We start from the raw sequence: 16760 nt of genomic DNA on the forward strand, positions 1-16760 counted from the left end.
AACACTTTGAGATAAGCCAACGAGAATTGAGAAGACAAAATGATATGAGTTGTGAGGAATAACAGAGGAAAGTCTGAACAACTTGTGCTTAACAAAGAAATTACATGAGGCAATGAAGAAATGAGAATATTCTGTAAACCGTTTGCGGAAACTCTGTCAGTGGCTCTCAGTGTGTAATAAAAGAGCAGGATATTTAGCTAGAAACGATCATACTGTATTTGCCACTGTATTTCTTCTAATGAAGGCACATATTCAATTAGATCCTCGTTAAATCATTACTTAAAAACAAATTCATTTAGTGCGCATTCAGGAAACAAAACCCTATGAAAACATGTACAAAAACTATAGGAATTATATTTGATTAGTTAACTTTTAAGTTTATCCTGCAGCTCACGTTTGATCTTTTCATGCATTATACACAAATATAATAAAAACAAAACGAAATGCAATATTGTAAAATCAAAACAAAGTGAACCTTGAGTACTGTGACAATGCAGATTAAGTTAAAAGTTTACACTAACATTTAAAAGTTTAGGGTTAGTAAGATTTTTTTAAAGAAATTAATACTTTCATTCAGCAAGAATCAATTAGATTGATCAAAAGTAACAGTAACAGTTTACGTTGTTAAAGAGCATTTCTTTTTCTAATAAATTCTATTGAACTTTCCATTCATTGAACGTTGATAATAATAAGAAATATTTCTTGAGCAGCAAATCACCATATTAAAATGATTTCTGAAGGATCATGTGACACTGAAGACTGGAGTAATTATAGTGAAAATTCTTGCAATTACAGGAATATATTATATTTAAAATATATAATAAAATAGAAAAAAAATCTTATAAATGGTAATAATATTTCACAATATTACTGCTTTTACTGTATTTTTGATCAAATACATGCAGGTGAACATAAAAACATTAAAAAAAATCTTACCAACCTAAAAATTTTGAACGGCAGTGTATCTATCAAAACTATTTTGGATTACATATTTATATTTCTGATTTTTCTTCAAGTTTAAATCTATATGAATGATTATGTTTGGGGCTGAGGGCATGATGATGTGTTCTATTAAATATTCCAGCGATCATCTTTGATTCATTCCGATGCCGTGGAACATGTTTTGTCCCATATCTCAAGAATCTGTGTGTGATATGATGCATAGAATTAAAAAATAGGAAGAACTGTTGTCTATGCTGAGAGAGAGAACAACAGGAAAACAGTAATGTCCAGTCTCTTTAAATAGAGACAACAGCAAAGTTGCTTAGGATGATGTTTCTATGAGCAACAGATCAGTGAGAGCTTGTACATTTTGGCTGATATTTAAGATTCACATTTGAGTCACTGAACTCAGGCAAATGAGGCGTTTCATAATCACTGTATATCAGAGCACAACGGACGATTGATTATCAGGGCCCTGGATGAAAAACGACTAACTTGTAGTTTGGGATCAATAGTTTCGAATTACACTCAACACTTCCTTAAGAAAATCCCCAGGTCTGGTTGTGTCGAATTTATTCATCAGTTTACTTGGTTAGCCTCTTAGCCACGTCCTGATATGCCAACTCGATCTCGCTGTCTGCAGCTCGTGTGTTGATGAACTCTTCTTGTGCGTACGCACTGTTCAGGTAACGCCACACTCCTGTCAAATCGCTGGAAATGTCATAGTTACGGTATTTCTTGGCAACGACCTGCAGGCAAAAATGGATGGGAAAACGTGAATGAAAATAATTCCATTTAAAAAGAAATGTCACCTGCTTTTCATTTGCCGTTTATGCACTGCTGTATCTATACTCTGAGAGGCCTGTTCACACTAAGAACGATAACTATAATACAGTCCACACACTGTAAAAAAAAATGTTGGTTTAACTTAAAAAAGCAAGTTGCCTTAAAATTTTGAATTATTTTAATTATTTTGAATTAAAAATGTGAGTTAATACAACGAAGAAGAATGGTTTAATAAACAGAAACTCAAAATGTTATCTTCACACATTAGTTATCCAAGTTGATTTGACAAAAGATAAAAAGTTGTGATAACAAATCATAATTTTTTTTTTTTTTTACAGTGCAACAGCGGACAATATCGTTCTGTTTATTCTAAGCATGCGCTGCAGTTTTGTCATCTGCCGCTTTAAATGCTCAGGTGGTTTCTGATTGGCTGTCAATGATTTTATCGTTTGTTAACTGAAAAAAAAAATTCTCGATGCTGTTATCATTATAGTTTTTTTTTGGACTCTGGCTCTGCTATTCTTTTATATTTAAAAATTTTTAGGACTACATCTTCACCATTATCGTCCTTGGCTTGAACGAGCCTTAAATCCGTTTTTCACGTTGGTAACCAAACAGTTGATGGACCCCATTAACTTCCATAGTTTTTTCCTACTATGGAAATCAATGGGGTCCATCAACTTTCTGTTTACCGGCATTCTTCGAAATATCTTCCTTTGTGTTCAGCAGAAGAAAGAAACTCATACAGGTTTGGAACAACATGAGGGTGAGTAAATATGAATCATTTTTAAGTTAATTATTAACTATTCCCATTATTCCATTTATGGGTTTTGCTGGTAGCATGGCCCCCTGCTGGTAAATGCCATAACTACACCACATGGCAGCAAACAGCATCTTCTCCATGACTATCCTCCACGAGTCCAAATTTCCCCTAAAACTGCCATTGAGATGAATGAGAACGCTAACGGATAGCTCTCTCCGGGTATTGCAGACCTCCTTGGTTACCCCCCAAAAACTGCAGGCCAACTGCTAGTGTCAAGTCCCCTTCAGCGGCTCGGCTCACCTTCACTATGTGGAGCTTTGGCAGCAGGTTGCAGTCTGCCAGGGTCAGGTCGTTCCCATCCAGGAACTTGCGGTTGGAGGCCTTCTCCTCCTCCATGCTGTCGGCATCTACCTCATCAGGCAAGGGGCTGTTCAGGTAGTCGTCCAGCTTCTTGAGTGACTTTGTCAAACCCTTCTCCAGAGCTAACAAAACAGCACATAATAACCAGTGTGTTTTTGCACGGTATTTGGATCACGGACACCAACTCAAAGTTGATTCTGAGCTAATTTGATCAGATATTTAATGTTTTTTTAATCATTTTGTAGATTTATGTAGCAAATGAGAACCGATAAAATGATTGACCATATTTTGAGACAAAGGTCTTGTTAATGATTTTGAGTTTTGTTCAAGGTAATTAAAGTAACAGTTTATCAATGACGGAAGAATATGTAAAAGTATGGTACAGTATTTGGGGTAAAAGGCGCTCACATATTAAACACATTTAAAGTATTTGTATCAATAGTTTGTATCAATAGTTTGTATCAAACTTTTGCCCCATGCTGTGGTTTTACCATGTGTGTGGAGTAAAAGGCCCATCTTGCCACCTTACTTCATATTTTCAAGATTTTTAAACAAATCACTTTAATGATTTATTTTCACACAACATATATATATATATATGTTGTGTGAAAATAAATCATTAAAGTGATTTGTTTAAAAATATGAAGTAAGGTGGCAAGATGGGCCTTTTACTCCACACACAGGTAAAACCACAGCATGGTTTATGTGTGTGTGTGTGTGTGTGTGTGTGTGTGTGTGTGTGTGTGTGTGTGTGTGTGTGTGTGTGTGTGTGTGTGTGTGTGTGTGTGTGTGTGTGTGTGTGTGTGTGTGTATGGGTGACCATATGTCAATATTCATCTTTTAATATTGGTGATATTCTGATTAGTTTGATATTAGAATAACTTTTTTCAATGTTATAATATTAATACCAAATATGATCTTTAATATTACATACACTACCGTTCAAAAGTTTGGGCAATTCTTTTTATTTTATATTTTATGCTCACCAAGGCTCCATTAATTGATCAAAAATACAGTAAAACCTGCAATAATGTGAAAAATCATTACAATGTAAAATAAGTGCTTTCTATTTTAATATATTTTAAAATGTAATTTATTTCATTAAATATTATTATCAATATAGAAAACAGTTATGCTTAATATTTTTTCAGGATTCTTTGATGAATAGAAAGTTCTAGAACATCATTTATTTAAAATAGAAATATTTTGTATAGAATAGAAGTATTATTTTCTTTTAAAAAAAGAACTGACCCCTAACATTTGAACGGTAGTGTGAATATAATGGAATATAATATGTGAATATAAATATAATATTCTTATATGTAATATTATACATTTTTTATTATGAAAAAAAAATTCTTTGGCTGCCAGGTTCCATATGTACGTTGTTTAAATACTGGCAAAACTGCAAAAATGTATATTAGTCATCATTGGTTATCGTCTATCAACCACAACAAAAAATAGTTATCATTTCAGCCAATATGTCTATTTTGGCACAATCCTACTGAAAACTTAGCCACTCTAAAAAGTGAACACTAGTCATAATTCAATGCTAAAATACGTAGGATGTTTACAGCACTATGGATTCCATATAGAGTTAACCGAATTTAACTTTGCCCTGTTTCAGTGTACTGACCAAAACACAATATATCCATTCATTCATTCAATCAGTTTGATCCAGTTTGACGTGCATACCTTCATTCGCATCTGGCTTTGTGTTTTTTATGAAAGCTGAGAACTTTGCAAATATGTCATTCCCAGCTGTGTTTGACTCCCTGTGCCTGGCTGCAAGTTTGGGGTACCTTGGACAGGAGGAAAGGTACATAGAAAAACATGTGTCAGTATTCTTTACAGTTCTAGTTCACAGTGGTTTAATGTGATGTTTAATACAATATACATTGCAAAGGGGAAAGAAAAAAAAATATTGGAAGTCTAGAGCTGCGGTTCTTAACTGGTGGGTTGTGACCTAAAAATGGGTCATAGGCCATGAAAAAAAAAAGATAAATAATGTAAAAATAAACGCTAATCAAATTACCTTTTGATAACTTGTCCCATTAAGTGATGCTAGCTCCGCCATTCTTAGTAATATAAATAGGTTTGACTGTTTGATGTTTGTTTACTTTAGTATACAACTTTGGTGCTTTGTTTGACTGTGATTGATGTCCAATGCAAAATCTGGGTCCTGAAGGAAAACCGGTTGAGAACCACAGGTTTAGAGTTTCTATAGTGTATTTGTAAAAGTGAGCTTACTTCGGCGGTGCCAAAACCTCCTCCAGGAACTCCTCGATCTTGTTAATGTCTGTCTTCAGCTCACCGTTGTAGGTCAGGAAAGGAGGGTGAGTGCCTGGAGCCAAATTGTGCAAATCAGCTGGTTTCCTGAACAACAACAAAAATGATAGATTTGATTAATAATTACAATTAATAAAATTCTGAACTGTATCCGACTGATATTGCTCAAATATAATAATCCAGTTTTCCTGTCAAAGCTCAAACCAATGTTTAATAATCTAAAACTGACTGCTATTTTTTTTTTATAGAAATGTCAATTAGCAGCATGAACACATGCCATTTGTTACCGACATTTATTTAATATAATAATGCAGATTTCTTGTGATTCGATATCTCAGATGAATAAAGTTCTCACCTCTTGAGGTCGACAGTGGTGACGTTGAAGACTACACCTTTGAGCCAGAGGATCATGAAGAGGCGTTGGGAGAACGGACAGTTTCCGATGCTCTCGCCATCACAACCAGCCTGCAGACACAAAGACACATCTTTACATATTCATCACCTCCAGGAATCAGTAAGTCTTCATTTATCTGAACGGAACATGTCTGAGACCGGTCCTCATGTTCGAGAGGGAAGAGACTGGATAGGAGAATGATAAAGTGTCATAGCGCCCCCTTCTGCTGGACGTTAAGAAAAGAGTTAACCTGAAGTCAAACTACAAGGACATTTTAAGTCAAATAATCACTTAAAGGTTGTCAGATAAACCCTATGGGTAACACTTTACATAAAGTCTTCACACACCTTTAGAAAGTATAATGCATTTAAACACATGACAAACAACCAATTTCAGATGTAACAAGGATTTTACATATATTATAATGAATTTTAATTTTGGTTACAATTATTTATGAAAATATATAATGAAAGTGAAAGTGACATGTGGAGTGACAAGTGACATTATAATGCATTATAACGTACATTATGAATACCTTTAGAATGCGTTATACATGAAGGCTTTAAGTAGTGTTAACAATCCATGTTCTGTATTAAAGGTGCAGTAAGCAATTTTTTAAAAACACTGTTGATATTTGAAATCAACCCAAACAAACACACCCTTCCCATCATTGCTCCGCCCCCAAAATGCACAGACATGCAGTGCAAGATTGGGTGTCTTAATGGATGGATGTCTGAAGTGAGGCAAAATAATGCTTCGCGAAAATTAAAGCAAAGATGATGAAAGAACGACGATGAAGCACAAAAAATGAAGACAGTACACAAGAGTATATTGAGGAGATTCCCGCTTCCATATGTAAAAGCGCTTTGAGTACCTAAAAAAGCGCTTTATTAATGTGACAAATTATTATTATTAAATTATATACAAGCAAGAGTTGGTTGTTAATACATGTTAATGAATGCTTAAATCTCTGAAGACAAACCAGAGGTTTTTCCAATAAGTGCAATGTATTGCAGGTGAGCTGTGTTCTTTATTATTTATTTCTTATTGTTATTTTCTATCTTATTAGTTATTTATTATTATTAATATTTCGCTCAAGAACTCTGTGTTTTGTGATATTATTTTGTAAAATGGTACCGATTATACTTGTGGTTTGGTGGGATTTTTGCTAAAACCATTAAATTATTAAGGCTAAATCATTCATCCTTATTCATAATTTTGTGAAGTAAAGGCCTTAACACATTCAGTTACAGGTCAGGGACATAAAAAAGTACTTAAGTTAATATTGTACTTTTGTTCAACACCTTAGATTGGCAGACCCCTGCAGTACCGCCATTGACCTCACAGGGGTCGCAGTCTGCCTTCTGAAAAACCCTGATTACTGGACGCCACTAAATTGGGACATGCACCAGGTGAGGAGCAATTGTGCTTATGCTCATAAATGTGAAGTTTTCATTTTATTATTTACTCAAAAATTAGTTTTACAATATAGTATTTACAATATAGAAATCATACAGTGATAAACACATATTTCCTCATTATGAAGTGTATGAATGATCCTGTTTTTTTCAATGCGTTCTCACACTGCTACTGTCTCTGCAGTCGAGGAGATCAGGTGACCCAAAACAGCGGCAACACTAGTACGAGACCAGCTATAGCTTACACTGCGACACAATACCCAGCACAATATGAATTATGCACACTGCATTCATTAACCGCGGTCCTAGTGAGAAGAACATGAGGAGCGTGCTGTCAAATATATAATAGGTACACGGACACCACTAGTGAAAATACTTCTGTTGCATCTTTTCTAATTTAATAGAGTTTGTTTTCATTACAAGGTTCGAGAGGCATCATGAGAGACAATACATTGCATAACACAGTCCGATAAATGAAGCAGATGGTATGTGAAAGGTCAGGACACTTCCAGTTGCACTCATCTGTCCATTCTGGCAAATTCAGAACAGAGAGATGACTGGAAGCCGAACAATGAGCAGCTCCGGTCTGGAAAGTGCAGAACAATAGGCTGGTTTGCTATAGGACCGGTTGCTCTGTTGGGCAGCAGTTCAGGGCTGTAAACAGAACGGGGTGTGTGTGTGTGTGTGTGTGTGTGTGTGTGTGTGTGTGTGTGTCTGACTGACAATGCCTTGTGTTCACTATTTATGCTGTCAAATGCAAAAGATTAGTGCCTGTAAGAGGATTTGTTTGTTTCGAACATTTTCTTTTTTTTATTATTTAAGTTGCTTCAGTATGAATGCCATTGGCACATGAAATGCATCCTCCAATTTAATCATATGACTTTCATCATAACTGAAGCGTGTAGTAATGCTTTGTCAGTGTATGCATATGTTTGCTTTCTCATAAGTGGGTTAAGTGACTTTGCAGAGGCTCTATGATACAAAATGTATTATCTTTTGCTTACTTTTCCCATAATGTTCAGATCTAATAAGCTTGTTGCATTGTTTGCAATGATGAACATCACTTTTAAAAACTGTATTTATTTTGTATTCGTGTGGTATGAAAACAAATTGTAGTCTAATAATGGTTGCAGATCTGATCTTGTGTTAGGCCCACAATGACAAAAACTAGGTATCATATTGGTTATTGGACAAAATTATTATATTTAATAATAGTTTTATATTTGTATAATATATTGGTATCAGTTAATATTAAATAAATCTTGACCAATTTTGGATATTTAATTCTGCATGCTTATTTCCTTCATAAATGTATCTTGACTCTTTAAAACACTAATAATGCCAATAAATGTAATAAGACTGTCCAATCCAAATCCATTTTTCTTACTGTGTATTATATATGTTGTCACTTTTAGCACTTTTAATTAGTATAAAATGGTTTATTTAGACAAAACAGTATCATTTATTAGCCATTTATTAGCTTATTGGTACAGGTAAAATGTTTAATATCAGTGCATCTCTAAGAAAAACATCAGAATGCGAATTATTGAGGGTATATTCTTTTAACACCACCTTTATAAGCAACCGATAATCTATATGCCAATGTGCGAGAACTACTGGCATTCAAACATCACTCTACTTACAACCCTAGTCAAATATGCACATGTTACTCTAGAACGACTATTGAGTTACACTGACATCATAAGAGCTTCATAACTTTATTACTGCATACTCTAATGCTAGATATTTTCCTTACCTTGACAAATAACTCAATATCAGGTTCTTGACCTTCTCCCATTGTAGACACTTTCTTTGACTCAAGTACCTCTTCTGATCGGTCACCTACATCCTCCCAGCAGTATTTTGCCAATAGTTTGCCAGTAACGTTTACCCACGCTCACTTAAATTCAGTTTGTTCTGCTCTTGATGGGCACCCAATGGCACCAGGTGTTGTAATGTCAGCTCGAGCCCCGATGAAAGGTAAATCTAGCTCTCTAAAAAGAGAGGGAATAGGTGAGAGGCTTTAGTTGGGGGTGGAGCTTTGCTTTGCCCCGCCCCTGCCCTAAGCTTGAGTGACAGATGAGAATAAACCAGAACTGTAACTATGATGTTGAGAGATGACCTTGAAACATCTATGGAGATTCACGTTTTGGAATGGGCACCTGATTCAGTATTATGCACATATTACACGTAAACAGACAATTCATGAATTTCTCATCAAAAATATTGAGCCCTATAAATAAGTTTCTTGTTTAGAGTCTCGGCCACTAAACTCGAGCACCATCTTGTCCCTGTATAACTATGTGACATGTTCATGGCCCAGAAACATAAGAGTAGAGGAATGAGCCGCATGCATTTTTAATGCAGTCCACGTCACATGCAGTGCTGGCAGGCAACGGCAGGTTATATTTGATCATCTTCTGGAGCCCCGGAGAATAAGATTCCCTGGTAAATATTTGATGAGCTGGCTTTGGTTTATACCACGAATTTGCGTTCAAAGTTTTCGGACATGACTGATATGAACCTGTTTAATGAAGATTACTCATTTGGTTTCTTAAAATATATAATGGCGTTCGGGGAGTCAGAGAGTCGTATACAGTATAGATAAACACTAGTAATGAACGCAACTTTTATGCGCAATTGATTGACGGACAAACTGCTCCTACTTCAGTGTTGTTGTTAAGTTGAGGATATTATCAGCAAACATTTTGCTTCGTACATTCAGTTTAACAGCATTAAAGAGGGTTTACCCATGTGTCATGTAGAGAATTGTCGAGAGGCCTGGGAGAAGTTAGGAAGGCTCAGTACACAAGAGTGGTTTTCAAAAATGTTAGTGGTGGTTTATTTTAGAAGCTGGATTTCACAGCTGAAGGTGTAGTCTTCAAAGCACAAATAACAAAACAAAGTAACAAACAAAACAAACACTTAATGTAACATACTGGTGCTAAAAACAAAAGAAAAATGCTGTGAGCAGCAAAAACTGGCACTAAACAATGCCTAGTGGCACATCCACAAAAATATTCAGCATGTCTCACCTCAGACAAATTCAAGCGTTTGCACAGTGTACACAGGCTGCAACCTTCCTTATTGGTTAAATATGTTGCCAAATGTCTCAATAAACATGCATATCGTCCAGTGCAGCACAGTTAAACATTTTTATTTTATAATTTGTATTTATATTAGGCCCATATATATACCGTCCCTTGTGAAAGTATTCATACACATTCTTTTTTTCACATTTTGTTATGTTGCTGCCTTATGTTAAACTACTTCAAATTACTTTTTTTCACATAAATCTACACTCTATACACACCATATTCCAATTTCGCTTCCAGATGTTACTAGACTTAAAGTGGAGTTAACCTGTGGCAAATTCAATTGAATGGGTATGTTTGGAAAGGCACGCACCTCTCAATAAAATGTCTGACACCTGAAAATGCATATCAGAGCAAAAACCAAGCCATGAGGTCAAAGAAAGCTCAGAGACAGCATTGTGTTGAGACACAGATCTGAGGAAGACTACAAGAAAATCTGCTGCATTGAAGATTCACATGTGCATGTATGTGGAAGAAGTTTGGGACAACCAGGACTCTTCGAGCTGGCCTTCTGACCAAACTGAGCAATCGATGGAGAAGAGCCTTGGTTAGAGTGATGACCAAGAAAGGTGAGCTCCATTATCATATGTGGGAAACTTACAGAAGGAGAACCATCACTGCAACACTCCACCGATCCGAGATGTATTGCAGAGTGGCCAGACGACTTCGCGAACTTATCAACTAGCTTACAAAATATTCAATAATATGTGGATAAAGGGTGAAGATTTAAATTTTCCTAGCAGGACATACTGTATATATGTACTCCACTAGGTGTCAGTAGTCTAAATTAAATTCACATATATAGAACTGGTAAACAAACTAGCAACTGAGGATCCAACTATCACTGTTGTCACTTAAAGGAACACTCCGACTTTTTGGGACTTTAGCCTATTCACCTTATCCCCCAGAGTTAGATAAGTGCACACATACCTTTTTCATCTCCGTGCGTGCTATAAGTCTGTTTGACGCACCCACCGCTAGCCTAGCTTAGCACAAAGACTGGATGTAAATGGTTGCAGCTAGCATACTAATCCAAATAAGTGACAAAATAACGCAAACATTTTCCTATTTACATGTTGTGATTTGTATAGTCACAGAGTGTACAAAAAACAAAGTCACATGAGACAGACATATTTTAACCGTATAAATACTGGGAACTATATTCTCTGAAGGCGAAGCACTGCTACTTGGGCGGAGTGATAACCGCAGCACCTGAGACGCGCCGTGGTGAGGAGCAGAGAGTTCGTTCAGAGTGCTATACAAATCACAACATGTAAATAGGAAAATGTTTGCGTTATTTTGTCACTTATTTGGATTAGTATGCTAGCTGCAACCATTTACATCCAGTCTTTGTGCTAAGCTAGGCTAGCGGCGTCAAACAGACTTATGAGATGAGATCTCACGGAGATGAAAAAGGTATGTATGCACTTATCTAACTCTGTCTGGGGGATAAGTTGAATAGGCGAAAGTCCCAAAAAGTCGGAGTGTTCCTTTAACCTCAGGTTTTGGAATTTTACATGTGAGTGTACTGTATGTTGCTCTGTATAAATATGTCAGATAAATGTCTACTTTGTGTTGAATAGTGAATAGAAACAACACACTACAACTGCTGTGTCTGTAAAGAGAATCACATGGTACCATTTATTAAAATGATCCTGCTAAAAAGGTATTTTCTAAATCTTATTATATTATGCTTTTACATCTTAGTAAGGGCCCTAGTAATAAAGATGTTAAATCTGAATTGAATTTGGACATTATTATCATTAACAATAACATCATCATCACACATAAATGTGTGAGTGAGGTGAGCTAAAAGAGGAAAGGAGTATTGGAATGTTATTAATATTATAGACTTAACAGCCCCCTCTACTGGAAGAAATGACTATATTCATGCTACAGTGCAGGATGCAGTTGTTAGGGTGTATGATTTTCCTCATTTTTGAAATATACTGTATATATAAATATATGAATGACTAATCATTGCAACTGACAATGCCTGCTTCAGTGTTGTTGTAAATTAAACCGGACGCAGGAAAGACTACACTGGCTTTACATACAGTAAATTCCCAGTGAAATCTATTTTGTTAAAAACTTTTTGATGTGGAAGCAAATGGATTTCATTTACTAGTAATTCATATGCCCAATAACCACAGGTTACATCACTGATGATGTGTCCGAGTGCATTATAAGATCACCTTTCACCTTAGATGAGTTGGAATATGAATTATATAATGTCAGTGAATGAAGCTCCAACATGAGTCTCTTTTTTCATGGCTCAGTTCCCAACAGGTTCAGTGTAATCCCTGCCGTGAATAATTAACTTCTGCTTGGTGCACATTTGGCTGAGCCAAAGTCCTTTAAGAGTTTTAAAATATGTTTCTTAAATGTTCAAGGTCACACTTGAGGAATTGTTTACCGCCTGATAAACATTGTTTAATCAAAGTTGCAATTGTGTGAGAGTCTGCTTATCTATATCTGATTATCACATTGCTGCTGTTTCACATTTAAAACAAAATGGCCACTAATGCCGGACTCTTTTGGTTTTTTATATGAACAGAGTTAAGGCCCATTCACACCAAGAACGATAACTATAACCATAACTATATTAGCGTCCACACCAACGGATGTTATCGTTCTGTTTATTATAAGTGCTCGCTGCAGTTTTGTTGACTGCCGCTTTAAATGCTCAAACTCTGCTATTCTTAGAATGTTTTTTAGAGCTATATCTTTATTGTTGTGATCGTTATCGTCCTTGGTGTGAACATGCCTTTAAAATTGGTTTCAGCGATACTCAACAATACAATGATACAACTGTATCCTTTTTAATAGCAAGAGTTAAAACAAATATAGACACACTGTAAATGTAAGAAGTAAATGTAATTTTGTTTGTAAATATTGAATCTGATCAGTAACCACCAGCATCACTATGATTTAGTACAAGTGGAAATGTCAATTCCAGTCATAATCATCTGCCTTCAGCAGGTCATAGCACAGCCAATAAGATTAAGTTCATAACCAAGGCCAACATTTACTTGACAAATGCTGTAATGGATTTTTGTTTGCATGTGAGTTTTTTTCAGGCTTTATAACGAAAGTAGTCTGATGTTATGTCAATCAACAACAGCTTACACTCCTTTATTCCTTGTTTTTTATGACGGCCATATAATTATGGTAATATTTGAATTGTTCCTAAAGGTTTCTTAAGGACATCACACTATTGGTGCATCCATATCAGTGTATCTTATTTTCAATTATGAACCGGTAAAAATAAAATGCGTCTTGATGCCTTAATTATTAATGGCATCAAACATGAACATGAGCCTGAATCACAGATTCTCATTCGGCTGAGTGTACACAGACTAAAGTGTTCCTCAGGTCAGGAGTTCATCCTGGTATCAATGACTGTACGGATCACCAAGTTAATGATTATTCATATTGCCTGCATGTCACGGTGAACCTTCCAAAGGAAAAATGAATGGCGATGAAATCAGTTCAGAATGTCGATGAGCAAGCACACAAACTTTTGAAAGCTCCATTGAAGTTAATGATCCAGAGGAAAATAGTACCCGAATGAATCATACCAATCTTTTCTGTACATTTTAGGCCATTGTACTTAAAATGGATTTTTATCTACCGAATCATTAACTACCTGCTTAAGATATTCATGTCCATTACACTTCTAACAGCATTTCAGTCAGCCTGATTTTCTTTTGCATCTTTTAATGTCAAAACTGTTTTTCATTTAGATAATAAGACAGTATGAATTCGTAATCCCAAGAACAAACACTGCAAAAAAATATTTTCATGATTTATCATCACATTTTTTCTTTTGTCAAATCAACTTAGATAATTGATGTGGTACAGATAACATATTTTCAGATAACATATTTTGAGTTTCTGTTGTTTAAACCAATCTCCTTCATTGTATTAACTCAATTTTTTAATGCAACCAGGTTACTTGATTTTTTTAAGTTAAACCAACACTTAATTATTTCTTAATATTATAATTTGTAAACTTTTTTTATATATATAGGCCTACTAATTTTGTGTAGAAACAAATTGTAATTTCCAGTATTTAATTTTACCTCAATTATTAGGCTTTGCGCTAATTTTATACCTTTACATCTACAGTAGCCTATAGTACTAAAATTTTAAGTGAATGCATTATTAAAAGATATAACAATTTAGGTGAAACAGGGGTTCAGCATAAAAACTGCTGATTTAGTGAACAAAGTTTTGACATTAATTTTGTCTTCACATTGTCTTCGATGGTCAAAGGTAAGCAGAAATATGACAAACCACATCACTATCACAAACCACACCCAACTGACCTTTAGACTCTGAAATGTAGTAAGGCCAACTTTAATACTTTCTTAAAGAAATAAACAAAATAAAGTTCCGGTTATTTTTTGCAGTAGCCTCGGCTAGTCATAAATGCAGTCCCAAATAAACCAACCAACAGCCCTTACCTTGACGAAGAGCGCAATCCCAGGCTGGTCCGGGTCAGGAACCTCAGTGGTCTCCTCGTGCACGGCGCTGTTCACCACAGTCTTCAGGCTGTAGTCGACCACCTCCTCCGGCTCTGGAGATTCATCTTCTGGGAGACTGTAAGCCATGAGCAGGTCTTCGTGGACCAGTGAGGGCTGGTCATCGCAAGGGTCTCCAATTCCCTCTAAAGATGAAGACCTTCCGGACCCGTATCCGTCTCCATTCTGCAGAGACGCCACCATCAGGTCGCTTTCGATCTCATCTAATCGTTCACTGGAGAGTGAACGCTGAGCTTCTTCTTCTTCTTCTTCTTCTTCTTCAGTTGAGTGTCTCGTGTTCATGTAGTCTGGAGAGGGTTGATTGACCATGCTGTAGATCGGTTCCTCACGCGCGCCTTGATTCTCATATTTCGGCTCTGTGTGTGTACTCTTTATTTCGACATACGGCTTTTCGTATATGTTTTCGATCCTCTCCTCGATTTGTTCATATATGTTTTCTTGGAGGTTCGTGGCCATGATTAAAGCTCGTCCAGAACTTTGGAGAAGTGCGAGGACGTCTGGAGAAATGGGAAAGTCGCTCACCTGTTGCAGGAAGATGACAGATCACTTATAAATGAACTTTGCTCGATGACTGTCATAAAATGTGAGCAGTAAATAAGTGACTCCCCGCTAGGCCTTCATATTCTCTTTAGAAAAAATGGTGTAGCCTATATTAGGCCTATGTGATATTGAAAAAATATGTCATTTAATAAACCAAAAAGAATGTCTGAATCTCAAGGGCTGCTTTTCGTTTTCTAAGGTTTTGCTTTAAACTTCAACTTCAGCACGCATAACATGTCAGCGTAATATCACACAAGTAATGCTCTGTTATGAGTCATTTCCGAGCGAAGTCCAGGGAAAAACTTATGTTTAAACACAGATGCGTTCATCCTCCATGTTGTATTTTTGGTTCAGTACATGACAAAGCCAGTCTTACCTGTTTTTAACGCAGTTTGTGTTTCATTCTCCCTGATTGTATCTATTTGCTAAACAACAAAACCAAAAGCCATCAACACTTTCTTTGAACGTCTGGAAACGACCATTTCCACAAACCTCTCCAAACATTAGGATTTCCTACACATAGCAGTTTAGCTATATATTTATTATTTGATTAATTATTATTTGTTTTGCATATAAATAAAATTATATTTATAAATGGTCATAAAACACAACTTCAAAGGGAAATGCTCAATTATGACCACTAGGTGGCAGTGAGTGATCAGGAATAGAAAGAACAATCCAACACTACAACAGTTGTACCAATCCATCAGGTAAGATGATGTTAATTGCATTTTAAAGATGCTGAGGAAATATTTAAGATGCTTTTTTAATTTATAGAATCGATTTTATATATAGCTATACTTTGACATTTCGATCATTTCAGTATCTTTATATACATTCAAATTTTTCATTTTGTATGTTTGGACATTGTTTATACCTTAATAATATTTTTAAAAAATAATCTTTCATCAGTGAAATTCTGACAAAACCTCTGAACCCTCATGATTTATTATCCATATTACCTTTTCACAGGGTGGGTCTTTTGGCCATTAAAGGGACAGTTCACCCAAACATTTTAATTCTGTCATCTGAAGAATTATGGGTAACCAAATAGTTGATGTACCCTATTGCCTTCCATAGTATGAAAAAAAAAGTCAATGGGGCCCATCAACTGTTTGGTTACCCATAATTCTTCAAAATGTCTTATTTTGTATTCAACTGAAGAAAGAAATTCATACAGGCTTCGGAACAACTTGAGGGTTCAAAATGATGACAAAATGTTCATTTTTGGGTGAATGTCCCTTTAAATATTGCATGCCATCAGCCAAGTAGTAACACATTGGTTTGAGATTTGCAAATTGAGTTCCCTGGGAGTGGATGTTTATTTAAAATCGCAAGCACCTTTTCTGTGATCATGTGAGAGATTTCTCTTTACTTTAGTGGTCACATTCACCTTCACTGTACACATCTGTTTACTGTCTAGCCTATATTTGGTTTAGTTTGTTTCTGTGTTATTTGAGTGATGTGGCCACACAGGAAGTGCACAGATAAAGGTGCGGCTCATCCTCTTTCATGTCAGAAAACACAGCAATATAGCCGTTGTGGGATGTCATGTGTCTGTGTTTGTGTGCAGGCACCATCTGCCATGCAACAAAAAAGCTTCCTATTTAAGCATTTAAAAAGTGT

General features: G+C 35.8%; 1 protein-coding gene across 3 annotated transcripts; it reads right to left on the bottom strand.

The window, feature by feature from the left end:
* Nucleotides 1-1012: 1012 nt before the first annotated feature.
* On the bottom strand, nt 1013-15549 carry clic5b (chloride intracellular channel 5b). 3 transcript variants are annotated; one of them, XM_079583471.1, is made up of 7 exons: nt 15511-15549; nt 14517-15116; nt 5496-5605; nt 5102-5227; nt 4547-4653; nt 2792-2973; nt 1386-1691 (listed from the first exon to the last, which is right to left on the bottom strand). In XM_079583471.1, exons 2-7 carry the CDS (start codon nt 15048-15050, stop codon nt 1527-1529), a joined length of 1224 nt encoding a protein of 407 aa, XP_079439597.1. In that variant the 5' UTR covers nt 15051-15116; nt 15511-15549; the 3' UTR covers nt 1386-1526. The 3 variants fall into 3 exon arrangements, with proteins under 3 accessions (XP_079439598.1, XP_079439597.1, XP_079439596.1); XM_079583472.1 differs by lacking the exons at nt 14517-15116; nt 15511-15549 and adding an exon at nt 8709-8963 and having other exon boundaries at nt 1013-1691; XM_079583470.1 differs by lacking the exon at nt 15511-15549 and having other exon boundaries at nt 14517-15491.
* Between the last annotated feature and the right edge of the window lie 1211 nt (nt 15550-16760).

Source organism: Phoxinus phoxinus, assembly GCF_949152265.1.
Source record: "Phoxinus phoxinus genome assembly, chromosome: 16".
In the NCBI taxonomy this organism is placed as follows: Eukaryota; Metazoa; Chordata; class Actinopteri; order Cypriniformes; family Leuciscidae; genus Phoxinus; species Phoxinus phoxinus.